This window comes from Tetrao urogallus, assembly GCF_951394365.1.
Source record: "Tetrao urogallus genome assembly, chromosome: 14".
NCBI classification, from domain to species: Eukaryota; Metazoa; Chordata; class Aves; order Galliformes; family Phasianidae; genus Tetrao; species Tetrao urogallus.
The window spans coordinates 11,863,655-11,881,977 of record NC_136827.1 but is presented as its reverse complement, the minus strand read 5'-3'; the positions used below and the strand labels follow the sequence as shown (position 1 = coordinate 11,881,977).

The 18,323-nt window shown below is 44.2% G+C and overlaps 1 protein-coding gene across 4 annotated transcripts in view; it reads left to right on the top strand.

Annotated features, from left to right (window-relative positions):
- Positions 1-18,323, top strand: part of GRIA1 (glutamate ionotropic receptor AMPA type subunit 1) — a gene marked incomplete at both ends in the record, with an annotated part of 107,257 nt that overhangs the window by 32,504 nt on the left and 56,430 nt on the right. For 3 of the 4 annotated variants that reach the window (XM_079542557.1, XM_079542555.1, XM_079542556.1), the window contains one exon: positions 17,398-17,637. The exons of the other annotated variant lie outside the window; for it this stretch is intronic. In XM_079542557.1, the coding sequence (XP_079398683.1) occupies positions 17,398-17,637 (240 nt within the window). The remainder of the gene's footprint in view (positions 1-17,397; positions 17,638-18,323) is intronic. 4 annotated transcript variants of the gene reach the window in all.

Below are 18,323 nucleotides of genomic sequence, written 5' to 3'. Positions count from 1 at the left end.
TGTCTGAACCCTATCAGGTATGTAGTTGCCCACTGTAGTGACTGCCAGATTGGCTGGAAAAATTGGCTGCTGTGTTTACATCAAGCCAAGCCTTGGGCTGAAGAGGTCTGTGCAAGAGCTTGACCTACAATTCCACGTGCTCTACACTTTGGAAACATCACCTGTGGCATTAATGAACTTTTTTACTTCTTTAGTTTAAAGTACTCAGGGCTTTCCACAGTTTTCCTCCACCCGTGAATCTGATTTGGTTTGCTTCTACCCATGAGTTTTGCCTCTCTGCACCCAAAGCCAATGAACCAGGTCTCCCTCAGCACTTTTTTCACACTGCTATTCCCCAACCCATTGTAGATAATTACAGATTTCTGTCTAAAAGTGGTTGAAAACTTACAGAAAATCTTCCCAGACAAAACAGGTCTTTGTCACAAAAGATTTTTCCCCCCTCAAGAAAGTAGTATTTTCAATAAATGTTTACTATCTCCTTGCCACTGCAAGTCTGAAATAAAAGGTAAATGTGGAGATTTCTATGTATGCTCACACTTTTTGCCAGTTTGCCACTTACCTCCCACCTACCAGTTGGAGAACAGGAAAAAAAAAAAAAAACCAAACAAAAAAATCAGCATGTGATGCCAATCTCCACCTATTTTCATATTTCTTTTTTTTCCCCCATCTTCTCTCCACGAACAAAAGGAATGAAAATGAAAGCATTTTTATCAATTTTCCTGACCTAAAGGAAATTTAAGACAACTTGGAACAGCACAATACTCGATAGTCTTGCTTGCGTTCAAATTTTCCATTAAAAAAAGAAAAAATCTTTTTTCTTAGCACTATTTGCCAGGTTTTCCTTTTGTGTTCTCTTCTGAGTTTTCTAACTATAAATAGGAAGTAGGAGAACTTCCGAAATAAATAATTCCCATAGTCTGAGTGGGGGATACGTCCCCACTCTCACTCCTCCTTTCCCTTTCACTCCGATTTGAGTGAGCTCCAGGTCTGAGCTTGCCCACCCCATGCATTTCCACTCTCCTCCTGTGCCTGCTCTGACCGATGGCTGCTCACTGCCTGTGCCCACGCTTCAAGAAATGCCATTCTCTGCTTAACAAGAGCTCATGTTTTGCAAAAGTCATTGAGCAGAGGTTGCTTGTTCCCATGAGGCTGAGCTCTGCAATTGATAGGATGGTATAAAGACACATCTGAATGCCTTGGCTTTCTATATCCCTTTTAAATGAGATTGTTTCATCCTTATGCAAACTGTAGGGACCTTTATTTCTTCTTCTCTTATTTCTTCTCTTACGCTGCTCAGTGAGTATCCTCTTCATCTACCTCACCCAGGAACAGGGGAGAAAAGCATCAGGCGTGCTCGTTCCTGGGAGGATAACCACATGCAGCAGCACTTGCTGTCCACTAAATATTCATTTCCCGGTGGTTTTTTGTACCTGTGTTACAGATATGTAATTCCTATCAGACGTGTCAGGTGTTCGGTGTCTCTGGAGACAGCCCAACAGTGGAGGCGGGAGACTCCGAGAATGTAAATGTGTGCTGAGGAAATGTGAGAGTGTTTTTTGCATGCCCCAGTGATCAAAATAGATCCCTGGGTGCTGCGCCTGCACTTTCCTCTCTGCTCCCTTTCTGCTTCTCGTCTGCTGCATTGCACTGATGCTGCAGTTGTGCAGGAGAAGGCCAGGGCAGTTTTCTTGTGAATGGGGGAGAAGAGCTGCAGGTGTGAGGTCAGTGCTGGGCACAAGGGAAAAAAGGGAAAGTTTCAGGTTTCTTCCCCTTGTGCTTCAGGTGATGAAATAAAGCAGAGGAACAGAGTGTTATTGCACTGTTAACTTTTTAGGACAGTGTGCTAGTGCAGGAGGGTGCAACTCAAAGCCTGAATTGCCCAATGTGTACAAGAAGGGGTGCAGTCACCAACACCAGGTTGTGTGCTCTCACCAAAGCGATGCTCTACACCAAACCAGCACTGCTTTTGCTCCTCTGCTCCCTTCAGAAAACAATCCCGCAGCTTTTCTCCTTCCACAGCTACAAATCTTCCCACCTCTGCATTTATTCATGGCCAGTTTATTGTCAGTTGTTCTCATGCCAATGTTGTCCTTTAGCATCGATAGCTCTTCTCCAGTGTTTACTTCTCTGATGTTTTTATAGAGAACAACCCTATCCCCTCCCAGCCTTTGTTTTCCTGCACTAAGCATGCCAGACCTTTTAAATCTTTCTTCTTGAGACAAGCTCTCCATTTTCCAGGACAGATACACAAATATCCAAGGTTTAACCACTCCCCAAGCCCCATGTAATTGGTCTGTCTTGACAAAAACCCACTGTTTCTACTGCATTGAAGTCAGGTTTGTTTATGTGCACCAAACTTAGTGTAGAATGCACTCTTTGGGAAAAGGGATAATTGTGTGTGTGTGTGTGTGTGTGTGTGTGTGTGTGTGAGACACACGGAGAGGTCCCTGTGCCTACGGGATGCTGCGTGTGTGCCGAGGGACGCTGTCAGCAAGATGCTGTGTGCGAGACTCCGAAAGGGATTACTCAGTGTGTGAGGGGGTGTTGTAAGGAGGATTTGGAGGTACGTGACACTGAGAAGGATTAGTCTCAGTGGGGAAAAGTATGCGCCTGTGTAAAAGGGGGAAGATAAGCGAGTGGCTGCACGTGGCTCATGGAGAGAGATTAGCTCAGTGCATCTGCGAACGGGATGATAAGGAGTGTGGTGTGAGCCGCTGTAAGGAAGAGGGGTTTTAGCTAATAGAAGGATTTGTGTGTGCACATGTGTGCATGCATCCCTGTGGAACGTGGTAAGAAGTATTTAGGAGGTGGGTAGCAGAGATCTGGGCTCTCCAGGAGGACTGCCTCTGCCGGTGTGCATGGCCGTGCCGTGGTCTCTGCCATGCTGGATGCGAGCTACATGCATTCTAAGGGAGTTTTTACAGGAAAACAGTCTAGGAGTGGCCAGGCTTCCTGCCCACAGCTGAGGGTGAGCCCTAGCAAAATCATTGACTCCATCTCGTTCCCTGCTCACCTCAGATGTTCTCTGCTGTTCCTCCTGGCTGCCAACACAGTGCCTCTTCCAGGTGGAAAGGAGCTGGCACCATCTTGGAGCAGCACGGGAGATAGGTTGATGGTGTCCTAATGCTTACTTTTTAGTGTTCTGACTTAACTCTAGAACTTTTCTCCCTTATGCTCTCCTGTGGGAAAACGAGGGTGTTATGTCAGAATCAGCAACTTCCTACATTTGATCAAACCTCACTTTTCGTTCAGAGAGAAAAAAAGCATTGGAGATTTTCAGCTAGCTTTGTTGTTTGCGATATGTCTGAACTGGATCTGTTCCACTGGCATTAGTTTCATCTCAGAGGTGCTAAATGTAAGGTAGACTGAATCTTTTGTGATAAGACGGATCAAAATATTTGAGGTATCTAGGGTAACTTTTCTTAAAAAAAATTGACCCTGTTTGTCCAACAGACCGTTTGAATGTTTGTTTTACATTTAATGAAAAATCATCCAAAGCCCAGTCAGCTGTATTGGAGCTTTCAATAGTATGGAATCAGAGTGGCCTGGGTTGGGAAGGGACCTCTACTATCATCTGGTTATTTTATAAGGAAGAAGGCTAAAACCCAAGGAGCTGTAGATTCCCCTTGGTGCTAGATGCTTTACAAATATATCTCATGGCTAGAAACTAAGGCAGGAGACTTCCAACCAGAAATTAAGAGTGTTTCAGCACCGAAGAAAATTTCCTGTTCCCCTTCTTCCCAGAACTCAGATTTCCTCCTGTTATTTCCATACATTCATTATGAAGGATTTTCCAGTCAGGATGTTGGGAGATGTCTTTTAAGGGTCTTTTATCACAAATTCCTTCTGCCTAAAGATGCTTCTGAGGAGGACCTTCATGACCTACACTCAAGAAGTCATGAAGAAAGTAAATTTTACAAGCAGGTCACAGCAAACTCCAACCCACAAATCAGGTCCAGTATCCCTGCAGCCTCATTCAGCAAACATGTTGTATTTCCCAGTTGGCAGAAGTAGACCGTGTTTAAGCCCACTGTAATTCTGTTGTCCTCAATGTAGTCACCAGAGGGACTGTAACGTAGAAAACTTTTCTGCACTGAAAATAAATTTCTTAGTTTTCTTTTTTTGCCCCTGCATAGACTCTTGTTTATAGACAGAAAGTGGATGATTTTGTCATTTCTCCCTGCATGGGAGATTTAAGAATGAAGCTCACAGGATAGTGCAGGTGTGTTACAGCTGCCCATTAGTGCTCAGCCATTAGACTTGCAAAACACACATGCACAGAAGGCTTCTGTCAACCAAACCTGCCCCTCAGTGCATCCCAATTCTTCCAGTCTAGACCTGCTCCAGAGGCAATGCCACCAAAGCATCCAACCTCTGAGTGCACTGATAAAAGCTGTCACAGCAGTCAGCCTGTATAACAGTGCATGTAAGTTAAGGCCTGATTTTCAAAGTTGGCACACACCATCTGGCTTCCTTCTGTGTCCTGATCTCAGATCACCTGAGGATCATCCCAACGTTTCTTTTAAAGATGTGGAAGCCATTTAAGCACCTTTCAGAAATGCTATTGAGGATCTGCACTGTCAGGACCAGCAGAGCAAGGGGATGATCACACCACATGCTTAGGAAATATGATTGCAGATGTTCACTGCCATGTTAAATGTAGGCATCCCAAAATAATTTCTCTCACAGGGAACATAATCTTTTCTCTAACAGGAGGGTCAGGAGCTCAAAGTGAAAGGTACAAGCATTCAGCCTGCCTTGTTCAGCACCTACGTAGAGTTGTAGTATGGGAAGAAGAAAACCACCCCGAAGATCTAAAATGCAGATTTTAAATTACTCCCCTTGGTGTCCATACCTTAGAGACAGAGGGATCTGCCCCAGGGATCTTTCTTTTTCCTTCCTGCCTTGTTCCTTCCAGATCAAGTTTTTTTTTTTGTTTGTGTGTGTGTGTGTGTGTGTGTGATTTTGAGCCCTGGTGGCAGCAGCCTCTGTCTTTGCAACCTTCTCTCAAAGACGGCGGTTCCACCTGTCTTTACCCTTGGCGACTTTTGGAATAAATGGTGCCTTAATTAGGTTAATTATATCTTTAGCCATCCATGTGCCCATTTCGCATATACCATTAGAGTCCATTACACAGTATACTCTCCCCAATTTTCCTTTTGGGAGGCAAATCTAGTATCTGATGTGTGAAGCTTTCCATGGCTGAGTTGTCACGTATGAGATCTGTTAAATCCTGTTTCAACTCCTTGAAAAGGTGATGCTCCTGGTGTCTGTCTGTCCAAAGCCTGGCCGACCCACTGTGGTCATTGACTAAAATTTCACAGACAAATGTTTTTGATCTCCCTGAAACATCATGAAATGCTTGTATAACATCTGGGGAATAGTGAAAGAGTCTCTGTGATGCTTGTGAAAAGTGATACAAATTAGCATCTTCCAGCTTCCTGCTGTTTTTCTGTCTAAATAATGTTTTACAGGCAAACTTTCTGCTGAGAGGCAGTGAGATTTTCTCAGTAGCAGCCTGAATCATGTCATATCCTTTGGTTTATTCTGATTAACTGCATGAGACAGGAGCAGCATCTGTATGCAGTGTCACTGCTCCCAAATGATGAATGACCTGAAGTTTATAACAGTTTTCCTTACTGTGCTCTGGCTGGCCTCCTCACAATTTGCATTTATGCAAAATGTTTTACATGATCTTTCTTGCTCTCTGCAGCTCACTGGAGAGCCTCTTGCTTTAGGAGATCAAAAACTCTCCCAGAATAGGAATCAGCAGAGGAGGAAAGGTGCTGTTTGCGTATAACTAGACATGTTAGCAAGAGATTCTAAAGTCTTTTTAATGCTAGGGATACTCACCCATTCTTCTGCCCAAGACTCAGATCCTATTTTTCAAACTATTTTCTCACTCCCGTTGGTGGAATAGGATGTTGAGAAGACCTGAGGTGCTCCTTCTATCTTCACTGGCCTTGACGTAGAAAAGATGGCTCAGTATTGCTTTTTAATAGCAGAAATCTTTGTCAACACACAGAATAGTGGAAGGGCTTGGATTGGGAGGGACCTCAAAGATTACCTCATTTCAACCCCTCTGCCATGGTCAGGGTTGCCAACCACTGAATCAGGCACTAGATCACGTTGCCATGAATGAATTTTGTTTGTTCTACATGTGAAACATCTAGTAAACACACCTTTCCCAAACTGATTTCCTCTCTAGGATATGCTGTAAGAATGCTTTGTGCCTGGGAATTTGATGCTGCCTGCCATTAACATCAATCAAGAATGGTTGTCCAAGGGTTTTTTTAATCAAAAAATGTGCATCCAAGGTAGTTTTATGTGATGGGTGATGTGTGCAGCAGCTGCTTTGGCCGTGAGACATTTGTTTCGGCACTAGACCACCTTGTTATGGGATCGGGTGCAGATTCAGGAGAAGATTGCAGCTGTGGAAGCCCCCTCTGACATCTTGATGAAATGCCAAAGAGGATTTTTCAGAATTCCTCTAGCAGTTGGTAGAGTTCCCCCAGCTGCCTCATTCCAGTTTGCTCTGTTCAGTGGGATGGATGCCTGCACCTCCCACCAGAGGGGAGCTGCCCTCTGCAGTTGGTGGCAGTCCCAGCTTAACAAGTATTCCCTCTCTGCAGAAGCTCCATCTGGGCAGGTTTGCTAGCTGCACTTCATATAATTTGCTTGTTCCACCACCCACAAGAAACTATTTGCACAAAAGTTTCACCAGAGACCATAAAATCACAAACCATAGGTCCAGCTCCCACCATCTGTCGCAGCTCTGCATTCCTGCTCCCCAGACAACACAGTCTCCCACCAGGATTAAAAGATCCGAAGCTTGAACTTGTTTGTTTGGGATTTTTTGAAAAAGCTGGTGCTTTGAGGCACTGCAGAAATAAAAATCTAGTTGCTATTATCAGTTATTGCCCTCGCAATGCAGACAGGATTAAAGCTGTTCTAATGACAGGGAAGAAATTGTAATATTCCCCCTGACATTAAGCAGGCCTGAAGAAAGCTGCAAGCACGATGGAATGGAACATTAATGTGGGAAAGAAAAATAAAAACCCCACAACAAATTACTACAGCAAAGAACTACTGAGGGAGGCACTTCAACCCACAAAAGCCGGCGCTCTCAGATGTCAAAGGATCTTGTCATTCTGAACCTAGCCCTTGCTGAGGTGCTAAATGGGGTTTCAGAGCCATTTCTGCTTTGGCAGGCTTTAGGTGAATGCATGCACCACTGGGTAATAGAGAAGGGTTATGCTCTGGTGGCTTAACCCTTATCAATGAGTGTAGCTCACAGGGTTTGTGCTTTTGCTGCTCCTCATCTTAGAAGAATGTAATGGCTCCGGTTATTGCAGAAGGGATGGCAGTTTTGGAGCAGCGTTAGCACATGTAGGTTTTGGAGCATATGCTCAGCAGATACCTGTAATGTGCCTTGAAAATTTATAGAAAATGTGAATGTTTATATATAACACATCAAGCAGCTGGTGGGCTTAGGGATTGCTTCCCCATTCAGGCCCCGGGGACAAGATGCTCTGTCAGGTATGTCAGAAGGGTGTGTTTGCTTTGTCCTGAATAAACACAAGTTGCTGGGACCGGTGAGACCATTCCCATGGAGAAGTGAGCCTGGCAGCGCTTTCCTGCACACCATGAACCCTGCGCTTTTTATCTGCTGCCTTTTATTTTCAAATGAGCAGGGAGTCAAATTGTAGCAGAAAGGCCAATGGTAACTCACTGCAAGAGGAAGGCAGCCTGGATGCCCTCTGACAGGCCGCCCAGACAACCTTCCTCCTAGGCTGGGAGGTATTTTAAGATAGAGCACATGCCAAACATCACTCCCGAGAAGATCAGTCAGGTTAGAGAAAATTCCCCCAACTCTCCATTTGGGTCCTTCTTTACCCTCTGCTTTACCTTCTGTTCTTAGCCAGCTGCATAATTTCTTTCCTCTCTGCTGGGAAGGTAATTCTCTATTCCGAGGAGGTTACTCAGTGGCTTTCTTTATTGTTATTTAACATGTGTATATTGCAGTACCTCACAGAGGCCTCGTAGCATTGCTCCAGGCATCCTACAAACATGCAGAGCAACAGTTGCATCTGCAGCAGTACCTGTGTGCAAGGGATACAGGGCAGGCTAATTCTGAGCCAACTAGGATTAATAGCAACGCCCACAATCCCTGTGGAAGTGTACTAGATATGGCATACCCATTCTGCTTCTTTGAAAGAATCTGTCCCTGTGAATTTAAAAAGGTTCTCATCTAGAAAATCAATTAAAGACATCACTATGAAAAGGAGTCAATATTTAAGGAAATACAGTGGTTTCTTTTCACATACTTCCAAAGCAGGGATTAAGAGCTGGGCACATCAGGTCCACGCTCATTGCATCTTCTCAGGGTTAACACTGTCTGCCTGGCTACAGCATTTGGTGTCCGACTCTGCAATCAAGAAATCCAGTGCTTGTATCTGAGTAATAAGCTGCTAAGGGTGTATTTGGGAGCACGGAGGGCTCGTTGCAGATGTGCATGCAAGCATGTTTGTTCCATCTTGTTCTTTGGCTGCTTTGAGAAGAAGAAGGTGGAGTGTTAATAAATGAAGTTGTTAATTTCCAGTCTGTTACTGAGAAAGTCTTAAAATTAGTTGTGTTAGTTCAGTGGCATGCAAGGATAAGCTTTTATGCACTGCAACACAAAACAATTAAAAATTGGAAATTTAGAAACAAGAGTGGAAAAACTAGAGGCAGAGAGAAATGAGAAGGGATTAAAAGTGCTCACTTCTGACTGTATGAGGAAAAGCAGGCTTGGGGCATGAGACCACAGGGAGGGGCCAGGTTGGATATTAGGAAAAATTTGTTCTCAGAAAGTGGTGATGCCATGGCACTGCTGCCCTGGGAGGTGAGGGGGTCACCGTCCCTGGAGGTGTTTGAGAACTGTGGGGATGTGGCACTGAGAGACATGGGCAGTGGGCCTGGACTTCGGGATCTTAGAGGTCTTTTCCAACCTTACTGATTCTGTGATTCCATGATCACTGCCATGAAGACATTTGTGTGCAGTTGCCTAGCTCTGTAATCAAACCACTGTGCAACTTGTCATTCCCCAGCAGGTATGCGCTCTCACGCGTATCCTGCGTCTTGCTAGTAAAAGCACAGCGTCTGGGAGGGGAAGGGCTGAAAGCAACAAGGAGAACTATGAGAAGCAGAAAAGAGAGCTGTGTATGTAGACCTTAAGTCAGAACTTCCAAATGTTGGCTGAGATCCCAAAACAGACACTGAAAGCACTGCGTGTAGACCCAGGGCTAGAGGAGGTCTGCATGGCCATCTGGTCACCTGCTGTCACTGATCACCAGAGACCTTCCCACTTGGGCTGCTCTCCACATGCAGCTGCCCCATTCACCTGTCTTGCTGAGAAATGCATTTTCACATCTCTGCCCTGAAATAACCATTCCAAAAGTTACTCAGCTCTTCAGTCACCTGTCGGATCATGAGTGATGTATTTTACAGCGCCGCCCCCCCCCCCCCCCCCAAAAAGAAAAGAAAAGAAAAGCATTAATCATATTGATTAAAAATGAACAAAGGAGATAGGATTGTAATGGCAAATTAAATGGTATTGAACTGATGGGCCAGGCAGAGAGCCTTGAGCTACAGACAAAGATGGGCTCGACTACTGTCTTAATACAAACCTGAAAAAGTGTAAATGTCATAATTGAACTCTATGCCTGGAGCAGACTGAAAGGGCTGAAGGTAACATTATTATAAACAGGAAGTAATCCTAAAAAAAAATGGGAACGCTACAGCCAGGAAAATCTGTCCAGGTACTGAATTGGAGATAACAACATGAATCTCAGGATGCCACAGAAACTGAGAGATCAGTTTGATGGGCACATCTGCAAAAACACAGGCCAGAGAAAATCTGGCAGAACCTGTGCACGTATTTTAGGAAGCAGGGGACGTGGGAGCAGAACATTCATTAATGGGATGAAGGTTAAGAAAGGAGTGGGTTAGGTGGATGTTAACACCCTCTTTCCACAGTGGAGTCAAACATTAATATTGGAATCACATTTCCAGGCAATGTCCACAGCTTGGCTTTCATGTTGCAACCTGTTGCCACTTTGAAGGCAAGCTCTTAGAACATCCTCACTGCAACCTGAGGTTAGCATTAAAGGCAGTCACAAGCCTAATGTCTAGAAAAACTGCCCTGAGCAAATACAGTGCATTGGGGAAAGAAAAGGGTTTGTTGCTTTGTTCTTTTCCTCTGTTGTTCATGTTCCCTAGCAGAAAGCTACACCCCAGTACTGTCGTTAGTTTTCCTATTATAGCACTACTTACAGACAGGCCATCTAATGAAGCAGCAGAAGCAAAATTAGTTCAGTCCTCATCCTTCACCTCCTTTTATAATATGTTATAATTTGTCCATTTTTCCATCTATAGTGTCTTGCTTTAATATTTATGATTGTGCTTCAGACACAGAGATTTCAGTGAGGACGAATATTGGGATTTCTTTTTTGTTATAGGAGGTTAGGTGAGAGCAGGATTGCTGGCTGAAATACCCAACTCTGTGGCTCCAGAAGTCTCAGGTTTCAGGAGTTATATGCCTGTACCTCCTCCTCAATGTTTTTCTGAGGGCCTTTTAAAGGACACACCTAATATCGGCATTTCATGCAGGAGATTTGCACCTAAGGTGTAATCTTCATTCACGTTAAATGTGCTGCTATTGTTTGAAAATTGATTGAATATTGTCTGTGACCTCTGTAGTGTATTTAATGCTTAATTTTCTGTGATTCGGTAAAATGATGGGCCAGGCAGAGAGGCTGACATTGAGCTACAGCCAAAGATGATCTCAATTACTGTCTTAATACAAACCTGAAGAAGTGTATATGTCATAACTGAGCTCTATGCCTGGAGCAGACTGAAAGGTGTTTGCATGTTTAAAAACAAGCAAAGCAAACAGGGGAAGTATTAATAAATACAAGTTTGCTGACTTGGTTTAGACCTTTGATATTTGGATTTTATCTTTTGTTTTGTGGTCATGTCAGGTAAGAACAAGGGCCTGGTAGAAAAAGTAAAAGGAATTTCAAAATGTGAAGTACTGGAGTGGAAGGGCAATGATTTTCAGTTAGTCCCTTAAATACAGAGATTAAAGTTAACCTCAGACTGCCTGGGCCTCACCTTCCACCATGACTATTTCAGAAGTGCACTAAATGGTTGAGAGTCCTCAGGAAAGATCTGTTATCATGTTAACAAAAGCACCATGACATCTCTATTTCCTTAAACTTGGCAGCACACAAGAAAGAATTGTCCCAAATCCATTTTGATCTCAAGGAAGGCTTCATTTGTAGCCAGGCAAACTAGGACTTATTTGTCAGCCTGATAAACTTAGCTAAAAAAAAAAGTTAAACTCTAAGCATAAACAGTGATGAAGAGCTCTTCAGTAAGATTGTTGTTCAAACGTGAAGGAAGGAAAGCAGATCTTGATGTAGATACCGTCGATGCTTTGCAGCCTACAATGTGGTCAGAGTAGTAGTGAGGGAAAATGATGAGAGGGATTGCACCTCTGTGTCTTTATATGTTTGAAAGGGAAACATTTATTTCTTGCGATATCACATTAGCCTGATTTGTGGTTGGTTGAAGATATGGGACATATCCACTGCCAGCTAAATACATGTGCAGAGTGATGGAGTTGTGTAGAATCTGTTTGGCTTTCCCCTGCTCGAAAAATCTGTGGGAACATGCTGTCGTTGGGATGTGCTGAAGAGATGCACTCTGGCACCTACGCCATGCTGGAGAACTGTGAGGACAAACATTTGGGAGAAAAGCTGAGCTGATCCTAATTGAAGCAGACACCAGTGCTCTTTCATCAAAATTCCACCGGCTTCGCCAACCTGATGTCAGGTTCTCCATCACCGTGTGAGGGTCGCCTCCAGGCAGGGCACACTAAAAATAAATCACACATGCACATCCCTTCTATCCCACACATGAACTCAAATACTACAAGCGAGCAAAGAAAAGCATGTGGGAATTGCTCCTTGGCACCACTGCTGTCAATTAGTTCATTTTGCTGCAAGTGCAGCTCTGCGGGAGCGAGGGTTTTGGTTCTGTGTCCCAGGAATTTGGGCAAATGAGGGACGTGCCATGCTGAGGCAGGGTGTTGTAGGGCTAATATTTAGTAATTCACAGAAGACTGAGATGACTATTTTATTTTACTCAAAATCTGCCCGCGCTTGTCTTGAGATGTTTAAAATACATTTGTTAATTAGATTTCTGGGGTAAGTGCAAGGACTTACGTGTGTTGGATTGGGTGGTTTCAAAAAGAGCTCTTAGGCTCTAGATCTCCAAACTGCCGTTCACTTTACCCTCCCACTTGGGCCTTGGAGAGAGGGTACAGCTTTCCTTTCTAGAGGTTCATCCAATGTGACATCCTCTAGGCTTGGGAAGGGCTCTGAGGGGGACCAGCTGGGATTTTTGTCCCTTTCTGCAACAGAGAGCACGAACTGTTTGTGGAGAACATCTGGGGATATTTAATCTAATCTGCTTTTTTTTACTGCCGTTGTTGCTTTGGGAGTTAACACTGTCTCTGCTATTCCTGTTCTCTGACAGAAGCACACAGCAGTTGAGTCCCCCGAGAGCTTAAATGCCTTCAACTAAACTACATTATTGGCTCCCTTCAGGGGTAACTTGGTGAAACTTAATGGTCCGTGAGACGTAAAAAGTCAGTAGGAATGATCTAATGTCCCCCCCTAGTCTTAAACCCAGTGAAATGGTGAAAATTCTGCTTCCACAGGAAATGGCAGACGAGCAGTCGCCAGATCTCCTACCAGGCTTCTCCAGCTGTGCCCACAAAGAGCAGCTCTCGTTCTGCACTCCTGTTTGCAGATTCTCAGCAGAATTGCACCATTCTCACTCTTGGAAACCAAATCCTAATTTCCATCCGTCTGTGCAGCCTCTCTCTGTGGTAACCGTTTCTGAAAGAAACCTTTTGGCTTCCCTTCTGCTTTTATCCAAATCCAAATAAAAGTTCCATCGTATCTGTCATCAGCTTCTCAAGGGACTCAGATCAAACCTTCGGTTCCAAAACATCCCCATCCCTCCTGAATGTAGAAATCAATCTTGTGTACCTCCTCTTTTCCTGACTGCTTGAGATCTTTTGCTAAATAAAGTCTCCTCAAAATTTATATAGACTCTAAACATCTCTTCCCTTTCCTCTTCTGCAGAGAAAATGTGCAATTTAAAGTACTGGACATGTTTTATTTCTTAAAAGTATTTGCAAAGGTCGCCAGCGCTGCCTGTCTTCAGCTGCTAGGCAGGTGTCCCATCCCGCTTTCAATAAAATCAGTGTTCTTTTCTTGGATTTAAAAGCTTTACCTTGAATATTTCCATATGAAAGAAAAAATTAGAGAGAAATCATAGGACTAGGAATCCTGGAGCGTGGGGATTTCAAGCCCAACTGAAGCATGCGTGTTTCTCCCTGTCATAATTCAAGGGCACACCAATGGCTGCCAGTCCCTGGAGAGAGCAGGGAGGCCTCCTCCTCCTCATTCTATCATATCAGTCACTCTTTAAGTAGGTACTGGGAATCCAATGATGTTATTTTATTTTTAATGTAAATAGCAGTGTTTTTGGAACAATATGAGGAGCTCCATCTCACCTGCTTGCAATAGGCACTGTGGAGTGGTTGCTGACTTCCAGCATGACCAGGTGACGGGTTGATGCCTCTGATTTACCTAATTTTGTCTGTGGAATGGGACTCTGGATAAAAAGCTAGGGAGCTCTCCCAGAATGCCTCAGTGAGAGATCCAGTGCCTGGAGCATGAGGGATATGGAGCCGCAGTGATGCTCAGTGCAGCACATGCTGGGAGTGTCCCAGCAGGAGATCCAACCAGACATCACACAAAACTGGTCAGGATGAAGAGTATCTGTCATGGTTATCAATCATTATGAACTATACTTTCTGAGTGTTTGTTCAGGGGAAATCTTTCTGTAATTAGCTACAAATTTGCTGTAAGATGATAGTACAGCTGCAGCCCAGAACAAATATTATCTGTCCTTCTTTCCATTTGTGCAACCCAGAGGCCAAGAATAGCACATGCAAACTGCCAAAAACATCTACATTGACATCCAAGTAAACGCTCTTCGCTCATGCTCACATCATTTATTGTACAATTTTGCTGTTTAATCAATCCTTACAGTTTTCTGCCTACAGGGATGAGCTGAACTGTCCAAATTCAACTGCTTGAGTTAGTTACCAGACTGAGTTCAGCTCTGCTCTGTAAGAAGTGCCAGCCTCTGGCTGTCTCACTGTTAGCAGGTGGCTACCATGAGGTTTGTAAGACATGATTTTATCCCTTGCCAGTTGACCAGAGAAGCTCATTTTCTTAGACTTTCCATCCCGGTATGAACTTTATCCCTATTACGTTTCTTAATGTTTTTGGATGTGTATTTGCCAGAGACTTGTTGTGACTGCTGATGAACTGATAAGCTCTTCCCCTCTGGGAGAACAAAGAATGATTTAAATATCTGCTTCCTCTAGGTATGTTCTGAGAGGAGTTTACAAGCAGGAAGGGGACTGACTTTTTACATGGTCTAATAGTGGTAGGACAAGGGCGAGTGGCTTTGAACTAAAAGGGAAAATTCGGGTTAGAAGAAGGAGACATGAGGCCAAAACATTAGGAAGAAATTCTTTATTTAGAGGGCGGTGAGATGCTAGCATTGCTTCTCAGAGCTGTGGGTGCCCCATCCCTGGAGGTGCCCAAGGCCACAGATGGGGCCCTGGGCATCTTGAGTCAGCCCACAGCGGAAGGTTGGAACTGGATGGTCTGTAAGATCCCCTGCAATCCAACCATTCTGTGATTCTGTGCTTTATAATTCTTAGGAGTATTGGATTCCCAGTCACTGACCCTGGAGGTGTTCAAGGAACATTTAGACATTGTATTGAGGAACATGGTTTAGTGAGAAATACTGGTGATTGATGGACAGTTGGACTGGATAATCTTGTAGGTCTTTGCCAACCTTGTTGATGGTAATCAAATGAGAACGTAATTATTAATGCATTTTCTTAATAGAGCAAAGCAAATCTAAAGAAGCACCAACTACCTCTTTGTACACTAACTAAATAGCAGTAACTTGTTTTTGTTTTGCTGGATGAATGCATTTGGCATGTCTGTAATTTAAAATAGTCCTGCGATTTAAAGCATTTTGCAGCCACTGCTTTTACATTATGCTAAGTTCCATCTCCAAAAGGCGGCTGCAGTTCTCTCCCTTTTCAGTTTTCCAGATTAATTGACACAACAGTTTCTTTGTTGTTCCTTGGGTGACAACCCCCTGCAAGCCCTTTTTTCCCAAATTATCCTCTTAGTCTGAAAATACAAAGTGAGCTGGGGTTCTTTCCAAACATACTAATGACAAAGAATGTTCGTTCTCCCAGTCGTCCCTGGTGCAATCTGTTTCAAATGCTGGGATTGATGAGTGTCTCAGAACAGTGTAGGAGGGCTGCCTGAGCGTGACTGAGCCACCCAGTTAAAAAATATATATATAAAAAAACTATTAGATTTATTTTCAAATAGAATACAAAAATTCAAGGAAGGCACATCTGGCCTACAACAACAAAAAAAAAAACGAGCCAGCCAAGTTTGTTGTCTGGATTATTAATTGTGCTGGATTTTTTAGCTGTTCTGAGAATGTCACTCCAATTGTGCAATGAATCTGAAGCTTGGGTCTCTAGAGATCATATTCTGATCTCTCACATATGGTATATCGCAGTGTTCATTAGACCTACTGGTCCAGTCACATGGAAACGACGTTCAGACTATTTCTATCTGTATCTGCTACTTTTCTTCCTGAATGTGTCAGTCTCATGATGAGGACAGTGACTCCAGCTGACACAGACACAATTGCTGATTGCAAAGAGAGACACTGCTGTGAAAATAAAGAGAAGAGGGTTTTATTTCTGTCACGGCTCAAGCTTCACAAAAAGTCCTGCCACGCAGGAATACCAATTCCTTTGGGGGAAGAGAATGCTGAGGTATTTGAGATCGTGGGCACTGACCAGTGGAAAGCAGATGTGTAACCCTGCCAGGCTGCCCCAGACCTGTGCTGCTTCTAGCAGGAAGGAGAAATGCTCACCATGTCATGAGATCTGGTTCTCAGGTCAGAGCCCAGCTGGGGATGGAGCAAGCTCGTATTCAGGAGCCTGTCTCCAGCCACATGTGCAGAGCAGTCAGGACTACCGGCAGAAACCAGGTCAAGGGATTCCCAAGCAGCGCAGAGTGCTTGTCAGGGGACCCCAGAATGTCACATCCAACTTCTCACCCTGTGCTCGGTTGGGGGAACAGGGGAGTGGGGTGTGAGGTGTTGAGTCAGTACAAATGTCACAGCCAAAGGTCTTCAAGAGTCATAATAACAGGAGGACACACTATACCAGGAGGTCTGACACGAGAAAAATGCTGTCACTGCCACCACCTCCAGCTTGGAGATTTATTGAGATATATTAAATTGCGATGTGCCATAAACAGGGGCAATACTAAGTGAGTCTGACTGTCTCAGGGATGAAGTTTTACAACCTGAAGTGTGAGCTTTCTCTGCTTCACTGAGATCCAGAGGCATTTTTCCAGCAGCTCCCTCCACCTCATTAAGTGCTCTCTGGAGAAGGGCTTTGACTTGAGGGAGCCCTCCTTGCACAGCACACTGCTGACTGCTGAGATCAGGTGCAAATATCCACTGCAGAACCTGGTGTGCACCATCAGAGCTTAGTTGGGGAGACCTCCTGGGCCACTTCCATCCACCTCACTGGGTCACAGCTTTGGAGGAAACCAGAAATTGTCACACAGGTGTCTCCAGGTACCAGCACAACCCTGGTATGCACAGATACAAACTTTGCTGTAGCTGTTCTATGACAATACTGATGCCCTCTCAAGGTGGTCTTGGTTTGTTGGCTGGAGTCATTGGTCACAGAGCACTGTGCTGTCATGCAGATGTTTGCTTCCTGCTCTATGAATGCATCTGGGGCTGTGATAGGATGCTCTAGCTGCAAACATGTAGTAAAGCAGCTCTAAATGCCAGACATCTGCTGTGTCTGGGGTTGGTGAACCCTTTTCTTCTCATGTGATCCCTTGTTCAAATCCTACACTTTTTCCCAAACTTTCAGCAGACCCCTGGAGTTAGTGTATTCTCATTCCTATGTCCCTTCTGCCTATCAGGGATAAAGCAGGTCTGTGAAGCTCAAGGAAAAGCATCCCATAGCCTCAAGCCCTGTTTTTCATATGGCACGGGTTGCATTCCCCATCCCATAGGTCTCGAGAAAAGTACTTCAGTCCAGATAGGGTGCAGCTTATTTCAGGAAAAAGGTGAATTTTGACGATGTCCCTGACAAACCTTCCAGTCTTTCTGCTCTCATACCTTTTATCTCTGTTCCTCCAGTCTGCTCACAGTTCTCCAAGGGTGTTTATGCCATCTTTGGATTTTACGAGAGGAGGACCGTCAACATGCTCACTTCTTTCTGTGGGGCTCTCCACGTCTGTTTCATAACACCCAGCTTTCCCGTCGAAACATCCAACCAGTTTGTTCTCCAGCTTCGCCCAGAGCTCCAGGATGCCCTCATCAGTGTCATCGAACATTACAGCTGGCAGAAGTTTGTGTACATTTATGATGCTGACCGGGGTAAGTCACGAGTATCCCAGGAGAGTTAGCAGGCAGTTCAATGCAGTAGTGTAGATAGAGTCTTTGGTTTAAGAAATTACTTTAGTGCAGGCTGTGGGAGACAAAGAGGGTGGCTCACAGAACAGACTACCTATGCCTTCCCCATGTTTCATTCTTTTCCTGAATATCCATTACTGGCCATTGCTGAAGGTGGGACACTCATCTAGATGAAGCATTAGTCTGAACTCTGGGTTCACAGAGTCACACAAGGGAAATATTTCATTTTAAGAGTGTGGGTTTCAAATGGGGAAATTGTTTGTATTTATTAGGTCCCATTTTCGAGTCTGTCCAGCCACAAAATCTGACATTTGTGAATGCGAACGAATAGCTGCTAAGGTCAAACAAGCCCTGTGATGATATATGTGTTGTTTGCAGTCGTAGTTTGGATAACTTCAGGTTCCCCATGTTAGTGAGTATTAGCTGTCTGCTCAAAATAACAAAAGCTTTTGTTAGGCTCTTGGAAGATATTGTCAAGTTATCTAAATCGTGATCAGGGCAAGTGAGTCACTGCTTTGTGATTCAGTTTCCGAAGCTCTCACATGCCTCGGAAGCTCCAGACTTGAAGGCTGAGAGCAAAGCAGTCTTGTAGAGGACAGGACAGAGGTAAGGTCGTTCATGACTCTGCCTAGGAAGTTATCATAAGCTCT